This window comes from Pelobates fuscus, chromosome 8 (assembly GCF_036172605.1).
Source record: "Pelobates fuscus isolate aPelFus1 chromosome 8, aPelFus1.pri, whole genome shotgun sequence".
Lineage (NCBI taxonomy): Eukaryota > Metazoa > Chordata > Amphibia > Anura > Pelobatidae > Pelobates > Pelobates fuscus.
The window spans coordinates 167,237,186-167,261,106 of NC_086324.1; the positions used below are offsets into that span (position 1 = coordinate 167,237,186).

The 23,921-nt window shown below is 42.1% G+C and overlaps 2 protein-coding genes across 3 annotated transcripts; one reads left to right on the forward strand and one right to left on the reverse strand.

The window, feature by feature from the left end:
- Window positions 1-213: 213 nt before the first annotated feature.
- MGRN1 (mahogunin ring finger 1) lies at window positions 214-12,619 on the reverse strand. Of its 2 annotated transcripts, none has more exons than XM_063430719.1 (19): window positions 12,490-12,619; window positions 9,248-9,336; window positions 8,573-8,663; window positions 8,223-8,341; window positions 6,812-6,900; window positions 6,583-6,729; window positions 5,884-6,001; window positions 5,203-5,269; window positions 4,985-5,028; window positions 4,784-4,831; window positions 4,586-4,654; window positions 4,329-4,488; window positions 3,976-4,085; window positions 3,721-3,902; window positions 3,510-3,627; window positions 3,385-3,430; window positions 2,326-2,412; window positions 1,558-1,601; window positions 214-933 (listed from the first exon to the last, which is right to left on the reverse strand). In XM_063430719.1, the coding sequence occupies exons 3-18, from the start codon at window positions 8,658-8,660 to the stop codon at window positions 1,561-1,563; spliced, it is 1,533 nt and encodes a 510-aa protein (XP_063286789.1). In that variant the 5' UTR covers window positions 8,661-8,663; window positions 9,248-9,336; window positions 12,490-12,619; the 3' UTR covers window positions 214-933; window positions 1,558-1,560. The 2 variants fall into 2 exon arrangements, with proteins under 2 accessions (XP_063286789.1, XP_063286788.1); XM_063430718.1 differs by having other exon boundaries at window positions 215-933; window positions 9,266-9,336.
- Window positions 12,620-17,924: 5,305 nt separating this feature from the next.
- LOC134570983 (UBA-like domain-containing protein 1) lies at window positions 17,925-23,000 on the forward strand. The gene is made up of 4 exons (XM_063429014.1): window positions 17,925-17,984; window positions 18,370-18,564; window positions 19,063-19,122; window positions 22,152-23,000. The coding sequence occupies exons 2-4, from the start codon at window positions 18,445-18,447 to the stop codon at window positions 22,416-22,418; spliced, it is 447 nt and encodes a 148-aa protein (XP_063285084.1). The 5' UTR covers window positions 17,925-17,984; window positions 18,370-18,444; the 3' UTR covers window positions 22,419-23,000.
- Window positions 23,001-23,921: the final 921 nt, after the last annotated feature.

Consider the following 23,921-nt stretch of genomic DNA (forward strand, 5'->3'; position numbering starts at 1 on the left):
CCTACCTTCTGGACTTCCTGCCAACCAACTGCACAAGTGCTGCAAAGCTTCGAATATGCACATCCCATTGGTAGCCAAAAACAACAACAGGACACTGCTGGAAGTTCCCTTTACTACCAATGATGAAGGAATTCAGACACAACTTTGTTTATTTGCCATTCATTGTTTACATTATTATTGTATAAATAGAAATAGGATGTGTGTTTATCTAACAAAGCCACCCATGTAAAAATAAAAAGTGAAAAATTTTAAGTATTAGCAATGTAATATTTATTATTTCAGAAATTTGTTTTTACAAAAAAAAAAAAAAAAAATGGTTTATATGCTGAATGACTTTTTATTACAGTGACTTACCCAATTAACCACATCTCTACCTGTGTTACAATGCGAAGAATGGATTAAAAGCATTTGCCAGGACAATAAACCGTTCAATGAATAAATGTTCCTTGGATTCAGTAAGTTAATGGGGTGCAAATTCAGCATGGTAAAGGGAGGGGGCTGGTTGGCACATTAACCAGATATAGTTTTCCTCTAGAGATGAGGGCGACAGAGAAGATCAATGCTAGATCTTTGGCTGCCAGGACTGGCACATAGTAAGGCCAACATGCAAGCTGGCACATAGTGCCATGCACACAGCTGTACACATAAAACGGGCACAGTCACAATACATTTGTACAGGCATTGGCCACATGGCACATGAAGCTGGCACTACGACTGACAGTAACAGCCCAGCACATTGTCAAGGAGTTTTTTTCTATCATCCAGGCTTTAACGTAATGTAGGGTCCCTGGACTAGCCCCCTCTTGGAATGTGTAGAACTAGTCAAGGAGAATTGGGGCATCTCTTTCCTCCAATCCATATTAGCAGATCACTCAGGAGGAACGAGTGTGGAACAGTTTGGTCATTTTCAACACCCCAGGTCTGATCAGGCATCTGCAAGAGGAAATAAAGAAACGAGAGAAGGAGAAACTGTGAAAGACTGATAAAAATAAAGTAAAAAAAAAAACTAAATGAACCAGTTTCATTCTAACTAGTGTGCATCTCTTGTGAGAACCCAATATCGCTCTGCAATAAACCACACATGTCTGTGACTGCAACAATGTAGTAATATCCAGAGACAAAGCGAAGGGATTTAACCATAACCAGTAGATCAAATTAAAAGAAGAATGTTAATGAAATCAGAGAATTGGTAAATTAGATCTTATAAAGTAAAACAAACACTCTATAATCAGGATTATTCACGAAATTGAGAATTCAAAGTTATTTCAAATTGAAGGACAAAGTAGCTGAACTGGACGTTTAGCTGAATTAGAGAATATTTCTGGATCTGCTATTTTGAAATTCTCTTGGAATTCACACCTTCGTGAATAACAGAGTCTGTGTCCTGTGGAGGCAGATAATGCCCTTTCCCGGAGATGATCAGGTAACATTGACAGGCAAAGCTTTGCATCAAACCTGACAGGTGAAAGGATTAACGATTTAACTGCGCTGATCCGGACTGACTTTGGTTTTTAGGACACCTTTTGCAGTTGTGGGATTTTGTATTCTACCACTTACCTTTCACTCATCAATGCCAATGGAGCACGAGTCAGGACCCAAAGCTGCCGGGAGAGAGAAGGTAAAAGAGTTTAGAACATGGCTAAGAGAAGAGGTTAAATGTGCCGGATATCATAGGAAAAGAACTAGATTGTGATTTCTTCACAAAGCAACAGTTCTACTAGGAGTAGTGCATTGGTTAAGAAAGGATTTTCAGATGGGCTTAATTCAACCTCCAGGCTCACCCCGGGAGAGAAGATTTAATGTAACTACACTGAATTCATCAAAATCCCCGACCCTTAGTGGTGTAAGAGAATTCAAACATTAGAACAGCTACACGGATACTCATTCACACAAGTAAGAATTCAAGGTAAATTTCAAATTTCAAGGGTCACTATAGGCACCCAGACCAATTCAGCTCATTGAAGTGGTCTGGGCGCAGTGTTACTGTCCCCTTAACCCTACAATGGTAATTACTGCAGTTACTGGCTGTCTACCAGGGAGACTAGGGGGTGTAGATGGGCAGAGGGTACTATAGTGCTAAGAATATAATTTTGTATTCCTAGCACTAGTTTCCCTTTAAGGGCAAAATAGCCAAACGAGAAAAAAATTATTTAGGCTAGATTGGCTTCCAGTTTGGTTACTCTGGCCTTACATTTGAAACATACTTTGAATTCACCCTGAATTTTCTCTTTAAGGAATAATCCTGACTGTGTTAATTTGTCACAGAGATGTTGGTGCATTAGCCACTGAGATCCCCTAGAAATGAATAATTAGGTGTGAACTTACCGGTGACATCTGTTGTCTCTTCCTCCTTCATCTGTAAGGGGTCGGAAAATTCCTTGTGGACATCGTTTTGAGGCTGTGATCGGGAGCCTAGAGACGGTGAGAGAAAGAGAAAGAAAAAAAAAGATAAAACGTCTCAAGTGAGCAACTAGAACTTAAAGCAACCAAGTTTTATTAATAGGAAGGAAAGAAAAGGAGTGACTTGGCAGTGAGCTGGCAAATACCAGGCAAGGAGGTAGATCAACGTAATATGACAGCTTGAACATGCACACATCATGCCTACAGGACAACTAGTCTAATAAACATGAAACTATAGTGTCCAATGGGGGAGGTTTATCTAGAAAACATTTGCCAAGAGATTAGCCCTGCTTTACCCGAACACCGCCATAAATCATCTCAAGCAGTAAAAATACATTAAAGGCAACTTTTTTTAAAATCAGTGAAGCCCTAGGAATTTATATCAATCTGAGCAACACGTCACCCATGTTACAAAAATGAAACAGATTTTGTGTAACAAGTTTAGAAGTGAATAAGATCCAGTATAAACTATTCATTACTGAACAATGAAAGGAGAAACAAAATCATTTTCATCTGGTCTAAGAATTGTTAAACCCTTTCCTGGGCTTCAGAAGATGATCTCAGTCGTTAAGTCTTTTCTCTGTCTGGGCTCAAAGAGCCCCCATGAGAAGGTGAGGATGTCTTGAAACGGCTCGTGTCTAGCAGCTTCCTCAGGAGAGCGTTATCAAGGCAGATATTAACCGCAAACTCCCCACCGTGGATACATGGTTTCGTGGTGCTCTGTTTGTACAAGCAGATACAGCAAGCTCCCAGGAGGCAGCAACAGATTGCCCATAGCTTCTTCTTTTTAAGAAATATTGCACAGGTTAGTGTAATCGCAATGGTTTGCGCAAGGCCTATGATGATGTCACAAAGGGATGGATAAGGCTATTAATAGTGGATAATGAAATACAGACCATCAATGAAAGGAATAAAGTCTAAAACATCGAACTGATAACACACTGGGGCTAATCGGCTCTCAACCAACAGGCACCAGTCACTCACCTCGATGAGCGGACACAATCTCTGGGGTGCCAGTAGGTGAGAGAGCCTATGGAGACAAACAGATTTTAGATCAATGGCCAGAGATACAGTCTGAATCCCGGCTCTAACCAAGGAGTGATATTCACCTCAGTGTGTAAAGGGTCTCTGCTGAGGGATCCGAGGAGAGCAGGTCTATCACTGTCAGAAGTGGTTGACGTTTCCTCATCTTCTTCATGGATGGGAGAAGAGGGTGAGCGTAGAGCACTAACAGTGGGAGAGACAGTAGCATTAGACATATCCAAGGCCAATGGGAAGAAAAGCAGCTCTGAAAATAAAACCCAATATAGATGGTCTCACCTGTCAGGGGACTTTACATGCTTGCTTTTGTGTGCAGAATTGTCTGGGGGTCCACGGACAGGAAGCCCCTCATTATAGGGAATCTCCTCATATAATGGGGCAGAAGGAGGTGGAGAACGTAGCCCATTGAGGGCCTCCAACAGTGAGATGGGTTCGAAACCCGGAGGCAGGTTGTCAGCACTCTGAAAACAAGAATGTTTAATAATATATTTGGTTGAAGCCCTCCTTTACTGCTGCTACTCCAGCAATACTCACAGAATTGTCATCATGATCCAGGCTCTGAGCTAGAACTGGGCTGAAAGAAATTGGAGGGAGAGGACCTGGCTTCCTCTGAACGGCCCGGATCTGCAGGAGGGCCCGGAACGCTGCACAAGACAATACAATGTGTCACACAACGGATTCTCCTTCTTCTCATGCAGGCAGCCTCTCTCATGCATACATTAGTGATCCACCACACATTCATAATGTCTGCAGTACTAAATGTTTTATAGTTACATTGAAGCATAACTTTACAGACACTACTCTTACAGGATTTATAGACGGTGGCATTTAACTCAAGCTTCACTGCCACACATCTCACAGCACACAAATTTAATAGCAGTACTCACGCAGCCTGCAGATGGGGCAGTTGTTGGCCTGGTAACGCAGGGTGTCTGCACACGAGTTACACAGACACAGATGTCTACATGGTAAGATCAGCGTATCCCTTAGGTCAGAGAGACAAACCACACATTCATTGCTGTTATCACTGTTTTCGTCCTCAGAGGGCTACAGAGAAATGAAAAATCACAAGCAGCTAAAATATGCAAGAACAAAGACGAGCAGAGGCAGTGCGGCGCATGCAGAGAAAGCATGGGTTTCTTACCTTTGTTTCTTGGTTGTTCTTGTTCTCAATGCCGTAGATTTCTTGTAAGAGGTAACTGACTCGATCCACCTGTGAGATACACAACACAATCTCATCACTCCCACGTCCCATTACAGCATCAAATAATATTGGTTTTCCACTGTGCAGAAACGTTCCACAGATAGAACAGATTGTGTGCAGCATCAGCTAAATACTTACAATCTGTTTTTGCTTTAAAGGCTTCACTGAGAAACTGCCATCCACATGCTGCAGAAAAAGGAAAATAAACATAAGATAAAATGTAAAAAATAATATATAAAAATATTATCAAACGTCCTGGAGTAATATATAGAACAGTGTTGGATAAAACACCTAGGACGACTCTCCACTTTACAAAATGAAAAAAATGGAGGATCTTACCTTCTCAAACGCAGCCAACAGCACATGAGCATGACCAGAGCCATCTATAGACACAAGCAGAGGGAACAGCCGCATTAGAAACCAAGTTGCAACATCCGAGGAGTCAGCAAAATGTTTGGAAGTCAGAGATCCAGATTTGCCACATTGTCACGTGTGACTCTACTAAATACAGGACCATCGATCTGAACATGGAGCATTATATACAGTTCTTAACATACCTCCTCCCTCGGACACAACCGCATGAATGACTAGAGGTATGGTGCATTTATCCAGGTCAAGGTTCAGCTGAAGAAAAAAAAAAAAAAAAAAAAAGAGAGAATTATTATTATTTTTTTTATATAAAGAATTAAATGTTAACCCAAAGATGACAGACAGACACATACTTTTGCCCACCACCATCAAAATAAACCTGCTAGTCCAATTTAAAAGGAACACTCCAAGCACTAGAACTACTAGAGTGCGCTGTAAGAATGGTGCCAAATAGTCAAATAGTTTGCTAAATCAATGCGGAGAGCTTCCAGCCCTCCTGAGGAGTTAAATGGTGACCAGCAGGCCTCAAGTAATGTGTCAAACTATTTGCAAGCAGTTTGATTACTTACACTGAGAGGGCACCACGGCATTTCTGGCAAATATCCACGTACTGTAGTGGTTATGGTGCTTGAAATGTTCCTTTAACTACGTTTTTCCTTACGTCAAAGCCAGACATACGTGGAGGTAAAGTTAGCAGCATTCTGCGTTTGTTTATGAGATGGTTAAATGATCAATCAGGAGGCAGGAGACATGGCACATACTATTCTGCTGCAATCAGAAGGTAGGGCAGATATGATATAGTACGAACTGATATTTAGCCAACAGATAGTGGGCAGATCCTATAGCATGTACTGATCTGAACTACCTACCTCTTCGTCCTTCCAGTCACTGAAATCTATCTTGAATGCTGGGAGAGAGAATTGCTGGTTTAGTCCTCTCTTATAATACACAGTCTGGGACTGCAGAGCGGCGCTGCGGGGGCTGTACCTGCAGCAAGAAAGGATACAAGCAATCAATCATTTGGGGGGAGGGGGGTTGTGGAGGAGTATTCACTAAACAAACTATTGTGAACAGAATATCAAGTTGCACAATTTACCCACAAAAGCCACAGCTGGTTATTTTAGCGATTCAGTTTTCAATACACCATCATTAGCGGATTAGTGAATAAACTACAAAGTCTGCAAAATACAATATTCCATGTAAATCAATTTAGTGCCGTTTATTAGGTCCCCCAGCAGGAAAAAAAAATAAAATGAAAACCCAACAAAGATTTCTAAAAATTCAGTTATGAGTTATGACTTCAGCCACAGACGTGTACCATATGAGGTCAACACATGCAATGAGTGAAAAGAAAAATGTGAATAGAAATGAATCAGGATACTTTATAAGTATATAGAACGTTCCATAGATTTATTGAGTATAATTACACTTAAGTAGCTAAAACTCAGCAGCATTTACATCTTTCACATTAATCAGACACAACATCCAAATCTCAGAAACCAGGAGACAATATCACCTGATCCTGCTACCCATGATGCACTGCATATGGAAGCCACCCCATGACTTACACTGCCATGCCTCCAACAAACTCCTCACTGGCTTGGCAGTACACGGTTATAGCTACACGAGCGTCTGCATCAAATGTGAATTCCAGTCCATACAGCACCCGTGGCTTCTCTCCATCTTCCAGGGGGCTGTCAACACCATCTTTGTACCTGCAAACACATAGAAAAGTATCCTTAGACAGCAGGTCCTGCAATGAACCAAGGTTTGCATGGCAGCATATTGTTTTTTTACCTGATTAGACGCAGGGAATCCTTGCGAATATTCACCAGACTTCGCAGAGTTTTCACAGGCTCGTGGGGGGCTGGAGTCAGATAGGGGAACTGCAGGTAAAGGTGGACAAGTAGTAAACACATTAAAGCATTGAAACACCAAGAGGCTCTAGAAACCTCTGGACCAAAAGTCCCACTGCTGATTGGTTACACTGAGCAGACATTTCCTTTGTGTCTTTTCATGAAACCGATGCAGACTATAAAGCACTTATCGATGCCCGACGATAACTTATACACCACTACGCAGGATGCCAACGAGACCATCTTAACGGAGAAACAGTGTGATATACATGTCCAGCAACTAAGAGAGAATTAATTTGGTGCACTTCTCAACTCCTATGAACAAGTTTTGTTACGCTCTACATATTTGAGAACCATTGGACCGTTTACAGCCATTGCATAATCCTATTATTGAAACCTTCATTTGGTGAGATCCAACCATCTCTGTATTATATATATATATATATATATATATATAGAGTGAACTTTCAAAGGACTAGTAATTTTTCTTTTTTTCTTCCTTTTTTACCTTTTTCATTTTTTCTCATTTTCTAATTTTTTGCAATTTTTGTATATTAATTTTTTCAATTTTGTATACACCTTTTTTTCAAATGAAAACCACCAAGGAATGGATCCATCTGAACATTTGTTCACTTATACACGTTGTATCTAATTAATGTATATAATTGTACATAGCCTGGGATGTGTATATATATATATATATATATATATATATATAAGCATTTTGTACCATAGATGAATTATCAAGGAGTTTATTATTTATTTCTAACTGTGTACCATTCATGTAGTGACCAATATATGAGTGATTTATCAATTTTGATGAACTAGTAAATTATGAAGGAGATCATCAGAATGCAATAGTGTTCATATGTTGTTGATTAATTAATTTAGACAACTAGTGTATAATAAATCAATTTCACTTTTTTTGCATATTAAATAGAGACTCTCTGATTATTTTTTCATGCATACGATTATGCGTATGAGTGCGGTATTTAATTGTTGTTTTGTATAAAGCACTTATCCCACAAACTGCAGAGGGACAGGTTTATGGCATATCCTTCACAATCCAACAGAAAGTTAGGGGAGCAATAGGATTGGCTGAACTAATTCAGCTATTTCGAGGGGAGGTTAGAGTTCACTGCAAAGCCTAGCCTGGCCCTTTAAATGAAAATTGTAAGGAGCATTCAGCATGCAATGTGATCGCTCATCACTTCTCTGCAGTGGTTTTACAAAAACCTTATAAGGGAAGATGGGAGATTAAACCAGCATCTCATGGGCTCAAGCGTCTGCAGTTGTAAAACGGTATAGTGCATTGCAGATAGCACACCCGAGGTAAGCATTATCCCAAGTACCTGCACTGGCCGGTTCCCCAGGAAGTTCAGGTCAGTGTTCTCGCCAAAAAGATAGCCTTCTGGGTGTGGGGTTTCAAACTTTTCTCCCCCCATGAAAAAGTGGCTAGCAAAATAGTTTCCTGGAAGACAAAATGGATCAGAAGGCTTACGCTGGGCCGAAGGACATCCAAAAGGTTAAAAGTCATTTACCAATAAAAAGTCAGAATTCATTTTTATTTTCACTGTGTCTAATAAACCACGAACTTTATCTGCATAGGCATGTCCGTTGCTAGTTCATTTCTACATTAAAGGTTTCACTGCGTCACTCAATTCTGAAATTCAGTTGTATCCAAACAAATAGATACACCTACCTGATTTAGGAGGGTAACGATATGCAGAATTTGCCTGGATATCAATATCTTCCACACCAGCCATTCGTCGGCCCCAAACAGCCCCCATCGTCTAAAATAAATAATAATAAAAAAAAATACTTTAACTAAATAAAGCAAATGTCAGATTATATTGTGAAAGTTCAAATATTTAAAGTAGATTGTTTATGTTTATTGGAGCATAAAAATATTTCGATTTTGATTTATCGGGTGATACTTTCTCTCTCTTTTCTTTGATAATGTGCTATGTTTTATTAGAGTCACTTCCTCGTTATAATATCAGATCATAATTAGACATCCTGTGCTATGCAATTCTTCTTGATCACGGTTATTCACGGTGAATTTTACCATTTACACACATACAACTTAACATAGTCAATCTAAAAATAACAGACTTTCTATTTAACCAATTTATTTCTAATGTGGCAAATTTGACCTAAAATTTGATTATCACTTTGAATTCCAGACAATTCACACTTTAAAGAATAATTCTTGTTCCGTCAGCCGAAAATCAAGTTAGAAAGTGTAAATATTGCAAGCTGCTTTTATTTTACATTCTTCTGTGCCTTTGGTGGCCTTCAGAAAGAAGGGATATAAAATAAATTACTTGCAAAAAAAAAAAAAAAATAATCTGCAAAATAAAAATTATTATTGTACATTGATATTAAATGTCACCTCTCAGTTTGGCCACAAATGTGAGGAATAGCAGCAGATGTGATCTTCCAATGAGTCTATGTTCGTGCATACTGGAATAAATAAAGACAGTCCGTTATTAAAGAAATAATGACTATTTGAAATCAGGTCTGTGTTTTTACCAATAATTGGTAAAGCAAAAGCAAAATGTGTTCTCGACAGCAGGTGTTATTGAAATACATTTACCATTAGTCTAACTAGGCATTAAGGGAAACGTAGTTCACAAGCATATGCAGTTCCAAAGTTAGTTCTATGCGTGGTCTGGTTCACTACACAAATACATATAACCCGACGGTATGGTTCACTCAAGCAGCCTCCCAGCTTGCACAATGCAGCTGTATCAAAGGTAAGCCATCACTGAACAGTATGACAATGCAGGAGAAATGAGTTGTGTATGAACAACAAGATACATGCAAGTGCAGAACACAATGTTATGGAGGACTCTGAGTTGATGAGGTTGATCGTCTCAGTCAAGGAATGAGAAAGTCCAAACACGGTCAAGTAAAAGAATGGCCCTCAAGTGTAAACCACAGATATTGTTCGAAAGAAGCCTGTTTTCCAGCTACACGTTGACGTTATTTCTATGACATAGCGTTGGCGGTTAGCCTAGAAAAAGAAACATTTCCAACTTCGTAACAATGAATTCTGGGACAAGGTTCTACTTAACAGCGTCAGCATAATGGTGTCCATGGCAACTGCTCCATTCGGGTTTCAGGACTTTGCACTAGAAGTGCTCTTTGTAGAGAACCCTCGCTGTTTTTATTCAAAACAGATGTTAACGTTAATAAAAAAAAAGGCTACTTGCCACTGGCATAAACAGAGACCTAAATTCTGTGCATGGCCAGATTGGCAACGAAGTCTCCAGTTGTAAAATTAGCTCTGTAAACAATACTTCAAATATAATATAGTTAAAACTAAAGTAAATTTTGCAATACACCTTAACCCCTTAAGGACCAAACTCTTGGAATAAAAGGGAATCATGACATGTCACGTGTCCTTAAGGGGTTAAAGGAGCCCTATAGTGCCAGGAAAACAAACTTGTTTTCCTGGCACTATCGGGTTATTAAGTCCCTCCCTCGGAGCCCACCTCCCGCTGGGCTGAAGGGGTTAAAACCCTTTCAGCCACTTACCTTAATCCACCGCCGGGCTCCCTCTGCGCTGGTGACCTATCCCCCCCCCCTGCCGATGTCAGCTTCGAAAGCCGCGCACGCGTGCAAAGTGCTCATAGGAAAGCATTACTCAATGTTAACCTTTCTTCATAGCTGATATGTTCCATTCCTTTTATTAATTTTGTAGCTCGCCTCTGTTCTCTTTCTGGTGCCATAATATCCTTCTTTAGATCAGGTTCCCAAAACGGCACAGCATATTCAAGGTGTGGTCTTACCAGCAATTTATAAAAAGGTAAAATTATATTTTCATCCAGATAATGAATGCCCCTTTTACAACATGACAATATTTTACTGGCTTTAGCAATTGCTGATTATCTACATCCCTCTGCAGCAAAACAATATCCTGCTCACATTGTATTACTTAACAGAGTTTTGTGTAATCTAAAAAACACTGAAACATGACTTTTAATGCATTTAATGGAAAAAAGAATATACACTAACATAACACACTACATACAATGTAGCACACACACACTATATACTGTTCTCCACCTATACCCCATTGTACAGCGCTACGGAATTTGTTGGCGCTATATAAATAATAAAATAATAATAATAATAATAATCTATACGTCTTCCCTTGGTAAACTCATTAGCTCCTTTGGCTTCCAATATCATTTCTATGCGAATGACACGCAAATCTACCTGTCCTCTCCCCGTCCCTCTTGACTAGTGTCTCTGACTGCCTCTCTGCTATTTCTAACCGGATGGCTGCCCACTTCCTTAAACTCAATTTGACCAAAACTGAAATTCTGGTCTTTCCTCCCACAAGTGTTGTTACTCCTGTGTCTGTCTCCCTCCAAGTCAACGGCGCTACCATCAGATCCACCACGCAGGCTCACTACCTAGGTGTTCTCTTTGACTCCGACCGCTCCTTCACGCCTCATGTTCAGTCTATCGCCAAATCCTGCCGCTTCCATCTCAAAAACATTGCGCGCATCCGGCCCTACTTAACGCCAGATGCGACTAAGGCGCTGGTCCATTCCACTGTCCTTTCTCGCCTTGACTACTGTAATCTGCTTCTCAGGTGTCTTACGTGCTCCCAACTTGCTCCATTACAGTCCATAATGAATGTGGTGGCAAGGCTCATCTTCCTGTCCGCCCGCACCACCCACGCCTCACCCTTCTGTCAGTCCCTACACTTGCTTCATGTAAGATATAGGGTTTAATTTAAAATTCTGGTTCTTGCATTCAAATCGCTACATAATGCTGCTCCCACCTATCTATCCTCCCTAATACACAAGTATGTTCCGTCTAGGCCCCTATGCTCTGCTGAAGACTTACGTCTATATTCTGTCCGTACTCCCACCTCTAATGCTCGCCTTCAAGACTTCTTGAGGGCTGCACCGTTCCTGTGGAACTCACTTCCCTCCTCCGTTAGATGCTCACCCAGTCTCCACTCCTTCAAAAAGTCATTAAAAACCCACTTCTTTATAAAAACGTATCTATTAAACTGTTAATAGCTCCCAACTGATTCCTCTCTTGCAACTGTCATTAGTCTAATACTATCCTTACCTTTTGTGTCCCTTTACCCCACTCCCTCTAGCATGTAAGCTCATTGAGCAGGGCCCTCAACCCCTCTGTTTCTGTGTGTCCAACTTGTCTGATTACAACTATGTCTGTTCGTCCACCCACTGTAAAGCGCTGCGGAATTTGATGGCGCTATATAAATAATAACATAATATAAATAATAACATAATAATATACAATCTGACACACACTATATTGTATGACAGTACACACACACACTATATACAATGTAACAGATAAAATAAACATTGTATCGCTGATTACAAAGACTAACAGTACACACACACACACACAATGATTACACACACAATATTGTAGAACACACAGTACACACATCACACAGAGAATGAAAACACTATTACACACACACAGAGATAATCACACTATTACACACACACAGAGAGATAATCACACTATTACACACACACTATATTGTATAACACACACACACACACACACAGTACACACAGCTCCCTCCTCCCCCTGAATATTGTGATATTTACAGACCGAGATCCCACTTCCAGTCCGAGGCCTTTTTACCAGCTCAGTTCCTGGACAAGCCGCCGCTGACCCGCAAAGGACAGCGGGAGTTGTAGTTCAATGTCCATAAACGTATGTATGGCCTCAGCCAGTTTCAACCGCTGAAAATCCTACAACTCCCACTATGACTTGCGCCGACCCAGCTGATCGACAACCTCAAGGAAAACAAGAGTTCGGAATATACCAAGTGCTTCAGACAGGGGGAGCACCCTTACAATGAAACATTCCGGGATGGTTTGTTCTAGGCATCGAATTGCGCATGCGTCATTCTGAGCTCGTGTTCGTGGGACACGGGGCCGCGCATTAGGCAGATCCGTTACCTAGACAACCAGTGTTAGGTGTATGTTTACCCCCAGATCACAGAGCCATATACAGAGTAACTACAGCATCACCTAGTGTACAGTCTGTGTATAGCGTCACCCAGTATATATACAGCCTGCGTATACCGTCACCCAGTATATATACAGCCTGCGTATACCGTCACCCAGTATATATACAGCCTGCGTATAACGTCACCCACTATATATACAGTCTGCGTATACCGTCACCCAGTATATATACAGCCTGCGTATACCGTCACCCAGTATATATACAGCCTGCGTATACCGTCACCCACTATATATACAGCCTGCGTATACCGTCACCCAGTATATATACAGCCTGCGTATACCGTCACCCACTATATATACAGCCTGCGTATACCGTCACCCACTATATATACAGCCTGCGTATATCGTCACCCACTATATATACAGCCTGCGTATATCGTCACCCAGTATATATACAGCCTGCGTATATCGTCACCCACTATATATACAGCCTGCGTATACCGTCACCCACTATATATACAGCCTGCGTATACCGTCACCCACTATATATACAGCCTGCGTATACCGTCACCCACTATATATACAGCCTGCGTATATCGTCACCCACTATATATACAGCCTGCGTATACCGTCACCCACTATATATACAGCCTACGTATACCGTCACCCAGTATATATACAGCCTGCGTATACCGTCACCCACTATATATACAGTCTGCGTATACCGTCACCCAGTATATATACAGCCTGCGTATAACGTCACCCAGTATATATACAGCCTGCGTATAACGTCACCCAGTATATACACAGCCTGCGTATACCGTCACCCACTATATATACAGCCTGCGTATACCGTCACCCACTATATATACAGCCTGCGTATAACGTCACCCAGTATATATACAGTCTGCGTATACCGTCACCCAGTATATATACAGCCTGCGTATACCGTCACCCACTATATATACAGCCTGCGTATACCGTCACCCACTATATATACAGCCTGCGTATACCGTCACCCTGTATATATACAGCCTGCGTATACCGTCACCCACTATATATACAGCCTGCGTATACCGTCACCCACTATATATACAGCCTGCGTATATCGTCACCCACTATATATACAGCCTGCGTATATCGTCACCCAGTATATATACAGCCTGCGTATATCGTCACCCACTATATATACAGCCTGCGTATACCGTCACCCACTATATATACAGCCTGCGTATACCGTCACCCACTATATATACAGCCTGCGTATACCGTCACCCACTATATATACAGCCTGCGTATATCGTCACCCACTATATATACAGCCTGCGTATACCGTCACCCACTATATATACAGCCTACGTATACCGTCACCCAGTATATATACAGCCTGCGTATACCGTCACCCACTATATATACAGCCTGCGTATACCGTCACCCACTATATATACAGTCTGCGTATACCGTCACCCAGTATATATACAGCCTGCGTATAACGTCACCCAGTATATATACAGCCTGCGTATAACGTCACCCAGTATATACACAGCCTGCGTATACCGTCACCCACTATATATACAGCCTGCGTATACCGTCACCCACTATATATACAGCCTGCGTATACCGTCACCCAGTATATATACAGCCTGCGTATATCGTCACCCACTATATATACAGCCCGCGTATACCGTCACCCAGTATATATACAGCCCGCGTATACCGTCACCCAGTATATATACAGCCTGCGTATACCGTCACCCAGTATATATACAGCCTGCGTATACCGTCACCCAGTATATACACAGCCTGCGTATACCGTCACCCAGTATATATACAGCCTGCGTATAGCGTCACCCAGTATATATACAGTCTGTGTATACTGTCACCCAGTATATATACAGCCCGCGTATACCGTCACCCAGTATATATACAGCCCGCGTATACCGTCACCCAGTATATATACAGTCTGTGTATACTGTCACCCAGTATATATACAGCCTGCGTATAACGTCACCCAGTATATATACAGCCCGCGTATACCGTCACCCAGTATATATACAGTCTGTGTATACTGTCACCCAGTATATATACAGTCTGTGTATAGTGTGCACCACATGTACCCGGTGCCAAGTCACACAGCTGGTTCCCTGGATAGATAGATAGATATTTAGGTTGTTAAGTAATTTCATCACATAAAACAAGGCTTTACAAATCCAGGGAGCCAGGTTGCAATGGAGACTCCGTAATGGGAGTAATGGGACATTAAAAAGAAAGAAGCGTTCTTCTATGGGGACCTGAAGCATGAGACTACTGTCTAGAGGAGGGAGCATGTCTAATGGCAGGATTTAAAAAGGTCCCTGTTGGTATGCAGAGCCTGCCAGCCTCCCCAGCACTCAATGAGTGCCAATCCACCATTAAAGGAACACTATTGCCCAAATGACAAAGTAATAGAAATTACTTTTTTGTAGATATACCCCCAATGAAAAACATCCATGCATTTAATTAGGCATTTTTTAAAAATTGTGCAGATCTCTTGTCTGCTGCCTTTGCAAGCCCTCCCCTTTAAATCCCGCCCAGACGTTCTGTGGCTGTCCAATCACAGACTTCCCAAAGCAGCTCAATAATAATTCTTTGCAAGGCAGGTGCTCTGGGCAATTGCTGCCTCGAGTTTATTTCCACTGAGCTAAACAAACCAGGAAGTATCAGGACATGTCGACTGATTGTGACAGTCGGTGGGTGTAACAAGGCTGATTTACGAAAGTGTCAATTTCTATTAAATTCTGCACTTTTTGTGAAATGAAAAAGAAAAACAAAACTTCACAGCAGTTGCTAGTGTCTCTTTAATAACTGTTTGACAATTACCTGCGTCCCCTGGGTGTCCGCAGTCTTACCCATTTTCACCTGTCATCGGACAAAGAGTTTCTATGCAAACTAGGTGTATTGCATCCTCCGCCAACCACATCACGTTACCCCTCGCTGGATATTCATCCATTTAGTTACAGTGTATTATAATGTTTAAGAACAGCTTTGTATCCTTGATACTCTGAAACACAGTGGTTCCCAAACCAGTCCACACTTACAGTCCAGGATTAATGCAATTCCCTGTTTTATTCCGATGGAGATACTGACAAACCTGGAGTTTTGGTGGGTCTTGATGACTGGCTTGGGAAACACATTACAAACATTCTCTTTATTTGATACTTAAGGTATGCGAACAAGGGGGATCACAAATGCCAACCTGCATTAATGAGGGGTAGGCTATTACCATGGGTTATTTAGCATTCGGCAATGCTCGCACACCCATAGACACAGCCATTTTCCAATTTGGCAATCCTCAATGTAGTCACACCCCTTGAGTTTTCTCAGGCTATGGCAGATTCAGGGAGGTGAAGTACAAGTTGTCCGAGTCAGACTCCTGTACTTACCATTATTGCTGCCTAAAGCAGTTCAGCTCACAGCATCACACATCCTCTCACTGCTTTATTCCCTTATGGGAGAATTGTCAGGAAACCAAAGTGAATTTCTATTTCAGGCCTAAATAGCTAAACTAGAAAACTCAAAGATTGACTACTTTGGCCTCAAATCAACTTTGAATTCCTGGCCCATTGTGATGTTAGTAAATAACCCTGATAGTAGCAGATGCAAAGCTGATACATTGTATAAGCTGCCTGTCAAGTCAAAGCCACGCCCCCAAATATACTCCCCTCAGCTTCCATTGGTGAGGGGAATGTTTACCTTATATGGCCTGACACTGCCACAGCACAAGTGCCTATTGGGCAGGAGCTAAGCCTTCCTGATGACCTCATTATACAAACAAAGCAGAGGATTAGGGGAGTTGTAGTTCCACTCTAATAGGCTGTATCAAGTCATGAGGGATATACAAGGGTAGAAGTGGACAGATGCTATTAATAAATAGCAAATTGAAATTGTAGAACAAGAGAGTGTAATTCTAAATGGGAGATAGATAGTCATGTAAATAAATGCTACTGTTAGCAGAAGGAAGTAGTAGATACATGGTACAGCCTTTAAGTGTGTATGGTAAATGAATTTATCAATGCATGGGGTGTGTATTATTGCCCTGGAAAGCTAAGTGGTGTATTCACTATTACAGAGTTGCAGTGAATTAAAAAAAACAAATTGCATAATTAAAGATAAAATTGCTGAGTTGTGACTTTAGCAGAGCATTTGTGAGCATTTTTCCAAACCAGCTATTTTTGCCTAAATCTAGCAATATTGCTCTTTGATTCTCTACAATTTGTTACTTAGTAAAAAAAAAAAAACATGAAAGCAGACAGGGAAGAGGGGGGTCATAGTTGGTTCTATAATGATGAATGCTTATTCATGCGTATGGGGGGGATTTACTAAGCTGTGAATTGTGATTTAGCAATCCCATTGCAAAGCGGAGACAAAAACTGGCCAGTTTAAAATGTCGTAGTATTTACGTTATTTCCAACTTGCCTAATTTGGATTTATTATTCAGTTCACTAACATGCAGTTAAATCAATAAACCCCTAAATTGTAAAAAAAAAAATTTTTTAAAGGGCTTGTAAAATGTTTCCACAATCATCGACTTGTATGTGTTGATAGGTTGTTGTTGTTGTTTTTTGTTTACTTGTAATAAGGAAACAAAATATTTATGGGATTTATTTACTAAATCGGGGATTGTGGTGAATTAACACATAACTGCAAATTTAACTAAAAATTAAACAAGATGGAATAAAAAAGCTGAAATGAGAATTTTTCCAACTTGGCTATTTGGTCTGAAATGTGCATTTCCCTTATCATGATAAATAGAGCGCTGTACAATTGGTAAAACAAGACAAACAATTCTAACAAAACATGTTTGACCTACGGGAACAGTAGTTGAAGAGAGCCCTGCTCGAACGAGCTTTCAAACCCTATTCTCCAAAATTAGTAAATACATATCATTAGAGATATGTAACAGGCAAATAGCACAACGTGTCACATTAACAAGGCGTTAATGATAAACTAACATTGAACTGCTTAGTTTTTGTCTAGATGTAGAGCCTGCCTGCTTCAGATTCTGAGACAGTGATTTAAAAACTACAAGATCCAGCATGCCTTGCTTCTCCACACCTCCCCTGGGCTGAATTTTGCAGACGGGCAGTTGTGCGTGTAAGCAGTGAGTGTGCAGTGTGTGTTTATAAATGAATATATACATGTCTGCTTGTTAGTGTGAATATTACATAGCCATTATTTAGAAATATAAAGATGTACACTTGTGGATCTGTCCACAGTGTGGGTTTATTTTCTATTTTAGCACTTTTATCAGAGTATGTTGTGTATGTTGAGCTCTATAAACTGGGGTTTGCACAGAACACGAACGTTACTGACCTGTTTGCTTTTAAAATTAGCGAAGTTCAGCGTAGTTTTATAAACATTAGGCGTGGGGTGTGCAATGCGACTTGGATACTACAAGTTTGGAAATGTTTCTTTAAGTTTGTCCGTATTGTGTTCTGTTTGTTTTTATCACACTAACTGGGCTCTTTGTGTGTTGCAGAGTTCTATATTAAGCCCCATCGTGCTAGGATCAGCAGGTACCACTCGAGTAGCTGCCTGAGTCACTGCTCCTGGGATGTCTGGGGACATGGAGCAGTTGAAACAGCAGCTGCTGGTATCGCAGTTTGTGTTGGCTGCGGGATGTGCCACTGACCAGGCAGAGCAGCTACTGCGGGCAGCACACTGGCAGTACGAGGTGGGTCTCGCCTACTCCCCTCTCACCTTCACCTACAGTTTCTCGATCCGTCTTGTTTTATTGGATGTAAATCACTTTTTGTGCTGAGGGTCGGGGAATGAAAAGTTTCCCTTCATTATAAAAAAAATTCAGGGGGGAAATAATAAATCAAGAATATAGTTCATGTCCTGCACATCGGCATTAAGAAATAATTTGTAACCAGGAAGACATGATGGATCTGCCAACCCAGCACTACCTTACCTCTCTGTTACCAAATTCCTTCTTGATTATTTTGCAATCTAGCTTGTTTTTTGAAACTGGTGCAAGAATCAATTTAATTAGAGTAAATCCCATTCTATATCCCTAATTAATGACTGATCGTCTTGCTGTGACCTTCCTGTGCGGTTAGTCTCTGTCACTATTCATACTATGCCTCATTCCAGCATGGAACATTCTGTGCACCCTGTCCTTTTAGTTCCACACCGTATCTCACATGTATGATTCATTTTTCTTCCACAGACTGCCCTCAGCGCTTTCTTCCAGGAGTCAAACCATCCGTACATCCCGCACCACCAGATGGTAAGCAAGATGTTGGCAGAGCCCAGGGATGGGTTAATATGATGTAAGAAGGGGGCACATTGAGTGATATATAACATTTATGAAGGGTTACTGTATTTAGCAACACAGGAAGTATTCAGTATAGGGCAGGCATCTTAAACTTAGGCCCCACAGATATTGTTTTACCACAACTTACATGATTCTCAAGGTCAGGGGTGGGTAGATTCCCAGATGTTGTAGAACTACAACTCCCATGATGCTTTTCACACCTTTAGCATGCCTTTAGTGCATCATGGCAAAAGCTTCATGCAGTCTGGATCATAGGCGTGCGCAGCCTATTGTGTAAAGAGTGCACCCTAAAGCACAAACACACGCCGCGTATGTATGTATATATATATATATACACACACACACACACACACACTGCTGTGTGTGTGTGTGAGGGTGCTGTGTGTAGGTGCTGTGTGTGTGAGGGTGCTGTGTGTAGGTGCTGTGTGTGTGTGTGTGTGTGTGTGAGGGTGCTGTGTGTGTGTGTCAGGGCGCTGTGTGTGTGAGGGTGCTGTGTGTAGGTGCTGTGTGTGTGTGTGTAAGGGCGCTGTGTGTGTGAAGGTGCTGTGTGTAGGTGCTGTGTGTGTGTGTAAGGGCGCTGTGTGTGTGAGGGTGCTGTGTGTGTGTGTAAGGGTGCTGTTTGTGTGTGGGTGATGTCAGTGTGTGTATGTGTGTATATGTAAAGGCGCTGTGTGTGTGTAAGGGTGATGTGTGTGTGGGTGATGTTAGTGTGTGTGAGGGTGCTGTTAGTGTGTCCTGTGTGAGTATGTGTAAGGGTGCTGTTAGTGTGTGTGTGCTGTGTGTGTAAGGGTGCTGTTAGTGTGTGTGTGTGTGCTGTGTGTGTAAGGGTACTATTAGTGTGTGCTGTGTGTGTGAGAATGCTGTTAGTGTGTATAAGGTTGCTGTGTGTGTGTGCTGTGTGTGCTGAGTGTGTGTATGTGTAAGGGTGCTGTGTGTGTGAAGGTGCTTTTAGTGTGTGTGTGTGTGCGCAAGGGTGCTGTGTGTGCTATGTGTGTGAGGGTGCTGTTAGTGTGTGTGTGTGTTGTATATGTAAGGGTGATGTGTGTGTGTGTGTGGGCTGTTAGTGTGTATTGTGTGGGGGTAAGGGGGGGGTGTTTAGTTAATATCCCCCCTCCCTTCTTACCTTTTGTAGGGAGGGGGGACCGTGCTCCTGCCATCCCTGGTGGTCCAGTGGTGAGTGAACTCTAGCCCTGCAGGGGGCTAGAGTTCACACTCGCGAGATCTGAGCACTGCGGCAACGCTACGGCCTCGCGAGAGGAACCCAGTAGCTGCTGGCTAGAGCTCCCCGGGTCCTCTCCTGCCTCCCTCCATGGTGCTGTGGGTCTGTGAGGGAGATCTTTGATCTCCCTCACCGCCCCATGGAGGGAGGCACACCCCGTGTGCATGCCTATGGTCTGGATGAAGGTTGGTGTAGGACCATACAGTCTAGATGGAGGTTGGTGTGGGGCCATGTAGTCTGGATGGAGGTTGGTGTGGGACCATAGAGTCTAGATGGAGGTTGGTGTGGGGCCTTGCAGTCTGGATGCAGGTTGGTGTGGGACCATACAGTCTGGATGGAGTTTGGTGTGGGGCCATGCAGTCTGGATGGAGGTTGGTGTGGGGTCATGCAGTCTGGATGGAGGTTGGTGTGGGGTCATGCAGTCTGGATGGAGGTTGGTGTGGGGTCATGCAGTCTGGATGGAGGTTGGTGTGGGGCCATGTAGTCTGGATGGAGGTTGGTGTGGGACCATAGAGTCTAGATGGAGGTTGGTGTGGGGCCTTGCAGTCTGGATGGAGGTTGGTGTGGGACCATACAGTCTGGATGGAGTTTGGTGTGGGGCCATGCAGTCTGGATGCAGGTTGGTGTGGGACCATACAGTCTGGATGGAGTTTGGTATGGGGCCATGCAGTCTGGATGGAGGTTGGTGTGGGGTCATGCAGTCTGGATGGAGGTTGGTGTGGGACCATACAGTCTAGATGGAAGTGGTGGTTTAGAGCTATGCAGTAGGGATGATGGGTTGCTAGTAGTGTGTGATAGTAATGATTGGTGACTCAAGACTTCCCATTGCTAGACTAGGGAATAAATAGGAATGATATGGAACTGCAGTATAATAAATACAATAAAATAGGCGATTGAAGGGGGATGGGGAGCATAGATATTATGAAACTAGGGCAAATGATGGGGAGGAGGTGATCTGGTGTGTGCAGTAATGGGTCTGGTTGATGGTACATGATAAAAAATTAGAAGCTGCTGGTGAGTCATTGCACGAGTGATGATGGGTGGAAGGTGCTTTGTAACTGTGTGCAGCATCGTTAATTGATCATAATTCTCATGTGAAGAACTTCAGCAGCATGTGGCTCTGTAGCTTTTTTTGTCACAAACCTCTTAAAGTAGTTGGTAGGAAGTAATGTGGATTTAAAAGGTAGCAGAAGTGGGTTATTGACATATTTGAAAATTAGTGTTGTGAGATTTGCTGCATAGGAGAGAGGTGGGGAGGTCGGAAAGAATGAAAATGAAAATGAAAAAAAAGAATAATAGGATCCAAACCGTGCAGTTTATGGTAGACAATGTTAAAGCTCTTCAAGAAAGGCGCAGGGTGAGCGGATTGTGAGGACAGGCGCAGAGTGAGGACAGGAACAGGGTGGGCGTTTGGTAAAGACAGGCGCACGGTGAGCGGTTGGTGAGGATAGGCGCAGGGTGAGCGGTTGGTGAGGATAGGCGCAGGTTGAGCGGTTGGTGAGGACAGGCACAGAATGAGCAGTTGGTATGGAGAAAAGACATTCCCCACCAAGTGAGCAGTTAGTGAGAATGTTAGAGATAACATATAACAATAAGGAGGATTGAAATGTGGTGTGAGCAGTAGCAGTTGGAAAATCAAGTTGAAGTGAGCAGTTGGCAAGGAGAATAAAGGTGGGAACTGCTATGGATTGAGCATGATGGAGATGAAATTTGGAGGAGAGGGTAGAAGTTACTGAAGCAAAAATGTCTCATCTTTCTTCAGATGGGTACTCCTGCCAACACGCCTGCCACCCCTCCTAACTTTCCTGATGCCCTCGTCATGTTTTCACGCCTGAAGGCTTCAGATAGCGGCTACCTCTCTTCACTGGCTACGTCCCCTCCGCATCATCAAGGTGGGCTCGGAGCAAACTTCTCCCAGGACCCTCGGAATCAGCAGACTGGCACGGGACTTTCCAGTCCAGAAGTGGCACACTGCTCTCATGGATCAGGAGGTGTAGACCCTAACTCCGGTGCGGAGGCTGAGAGATGAGATGACTGAGAATTGGAGGTGCAGAATATGGCATGTAAACGTTCTTCTGGGGCTATATTGCGAGACACCTGCAAAGTATTGCTCCTTAGAGCGACAAGAGATCTCAACAGAGCAATACAGCAATGGCAGATTGCCGGATTACCTCACGTGCCTGCAGAGCATTGCACCAGCTAGTTCTGACAACTTTTGCAGAGCATCGCTCCTCTACTAACACTGCATTACTCTGTTGTGCAACATCACCTTCCTCACCTGGTGGGATTTTAGCCGTACCTCACTCTGCAATGTATCCTGACGCAGAGACCCTCCTGACCTCAGCACTTGTTATACCCTAAGGTTTTCTGCACTGGTGTAGGAATGTGTACCTGTGAGATATTTCTAAAACCGGAATCCCCAGTTCCATTAATGTATTTTTGTTTTAGTTTTTTTTTTTTTTTTTTGTAAACTTGTCATCCATCAAAATAAAAAAGGATGTCATAACACAACTCTGTATTGCAATGCTGTCCATTTGAAGGTCGGCAAAATTAACAAGAAAAGGTTCCTTATTTTAACAAGCGTCTTATAAAATCTGTATTGTCAACCTGACGTGTGCTACGTCCTCTTATTGTGAGATAAACAGGGTTATTCACGAAAGTAAGAATTCAAAGTGAATTTCAAATGTAAAACCAAACTAGTCGAAATGGAAAAAGGCAGCTATGCTGTGGTTACTTTGACTTTATATAATTGCGTGAACATTGGAAGGACACAAAACCCCATCTTTAATATTATTTTAAATTGAGGAGTTACAGTTGTTTCAGATGTTTGTAATGTAGGAGAAAAAGGAAACATAATTTGCAGTAATTTTGTCATTGGGGGTTAATCCCCAAACAGATCAAGAATTGAAAGGAAAGCAAATGTTAGGCCAGAAATAAGAAACTTACATATAGCTTAATTAGAGGAATTTTCAAATTCCACTCTTCCTCCTCCCCCCCCCCATTATATATATATATAAAAATAATAATTAACGATACTATAGACGAGGTTGATACAATATCTGCTGTCTTTAAAGTGGAGCATAATGCAAATCAAGTCTCATGATACACAGTACATGCTTACCTTCCAAGTGTCCCTATTTAGGAAAGACAGTCCCTATTATGGATCCAAATCCCTCTGTCACTCTTATCTATCCTAATGTCCCTCTTTTCTAGAAACCCCATATTGTTGGTGTGCCTGAGTATATAACAGAGCTCCACAGCAATAATACTCCCAGTAATGTGTCTGAGTGTATAACAGAGCTCCACAGCAATAATACTCCCAGTAATGTGTCTGAGTGTATAACAGAGCTCCACAGCAATAATGCTGCCAGTAATGTGTCTGAGTGTATAACAGAGCTCCACAGCAATAATACTCCCAGTAATGTGTCTGAGTGTATAACAGAGCTCCACAGCAATAATACTCCCAGTAATGTGTCTGAGTGTATAACAGAGCTCCACAGCAATAATGCTGCCAGTAATGTGTCTGAGTGTA

Excerpts from the sequence above, each read along its gene's own strand:
- LOC134570983 (XM_063429014.1), top strand. The coding sequence starts at position 18,445 with ATGTCTGGGGACATGGAGCAGTTGAAACAGCAGCTGCTGGTATCGCAG. Across the intron at positions 18,565-19,062 it reads CAGCACACTGGCAGTACGAG|ACTGCCCTCAGCGCTTTCTT; the intron begins GTGGGTCTCGCC and ends TTTCTTCCACAG. Across the intron at positions 19,123-22,151 it reads ACATCCCGCACCACCAGATG|ATGGGTACTCCTGCCAACAC; the intron begins GTAAGCAAGATG and ends ATCTTTCTTCAG.
- MGRN1 (XM_063430719.1), bottom strand. The coding sequence starts at position 8,660 with ATGGGGGCTGTTTGGGGCCGACGAATGGCTGGTGTGGAAGATATTGAT. Across the intron at positions 5,029-5,202 it reads GGTTGTGTCCGAGGGAGGAG|ATGGCTCTGGTCATGCTCAT; the intron begins GTATGTTAAGAA and ends TTGTGTCTATAG. Across the intron at positions 4,832-4,984 it reads TGTTGGCTGCGTTTGAGAAG|CATGTGGATGGCAGTTTCTC; the intron begins GTAAGATCCTCC and ends CTTTTTCTGCAG.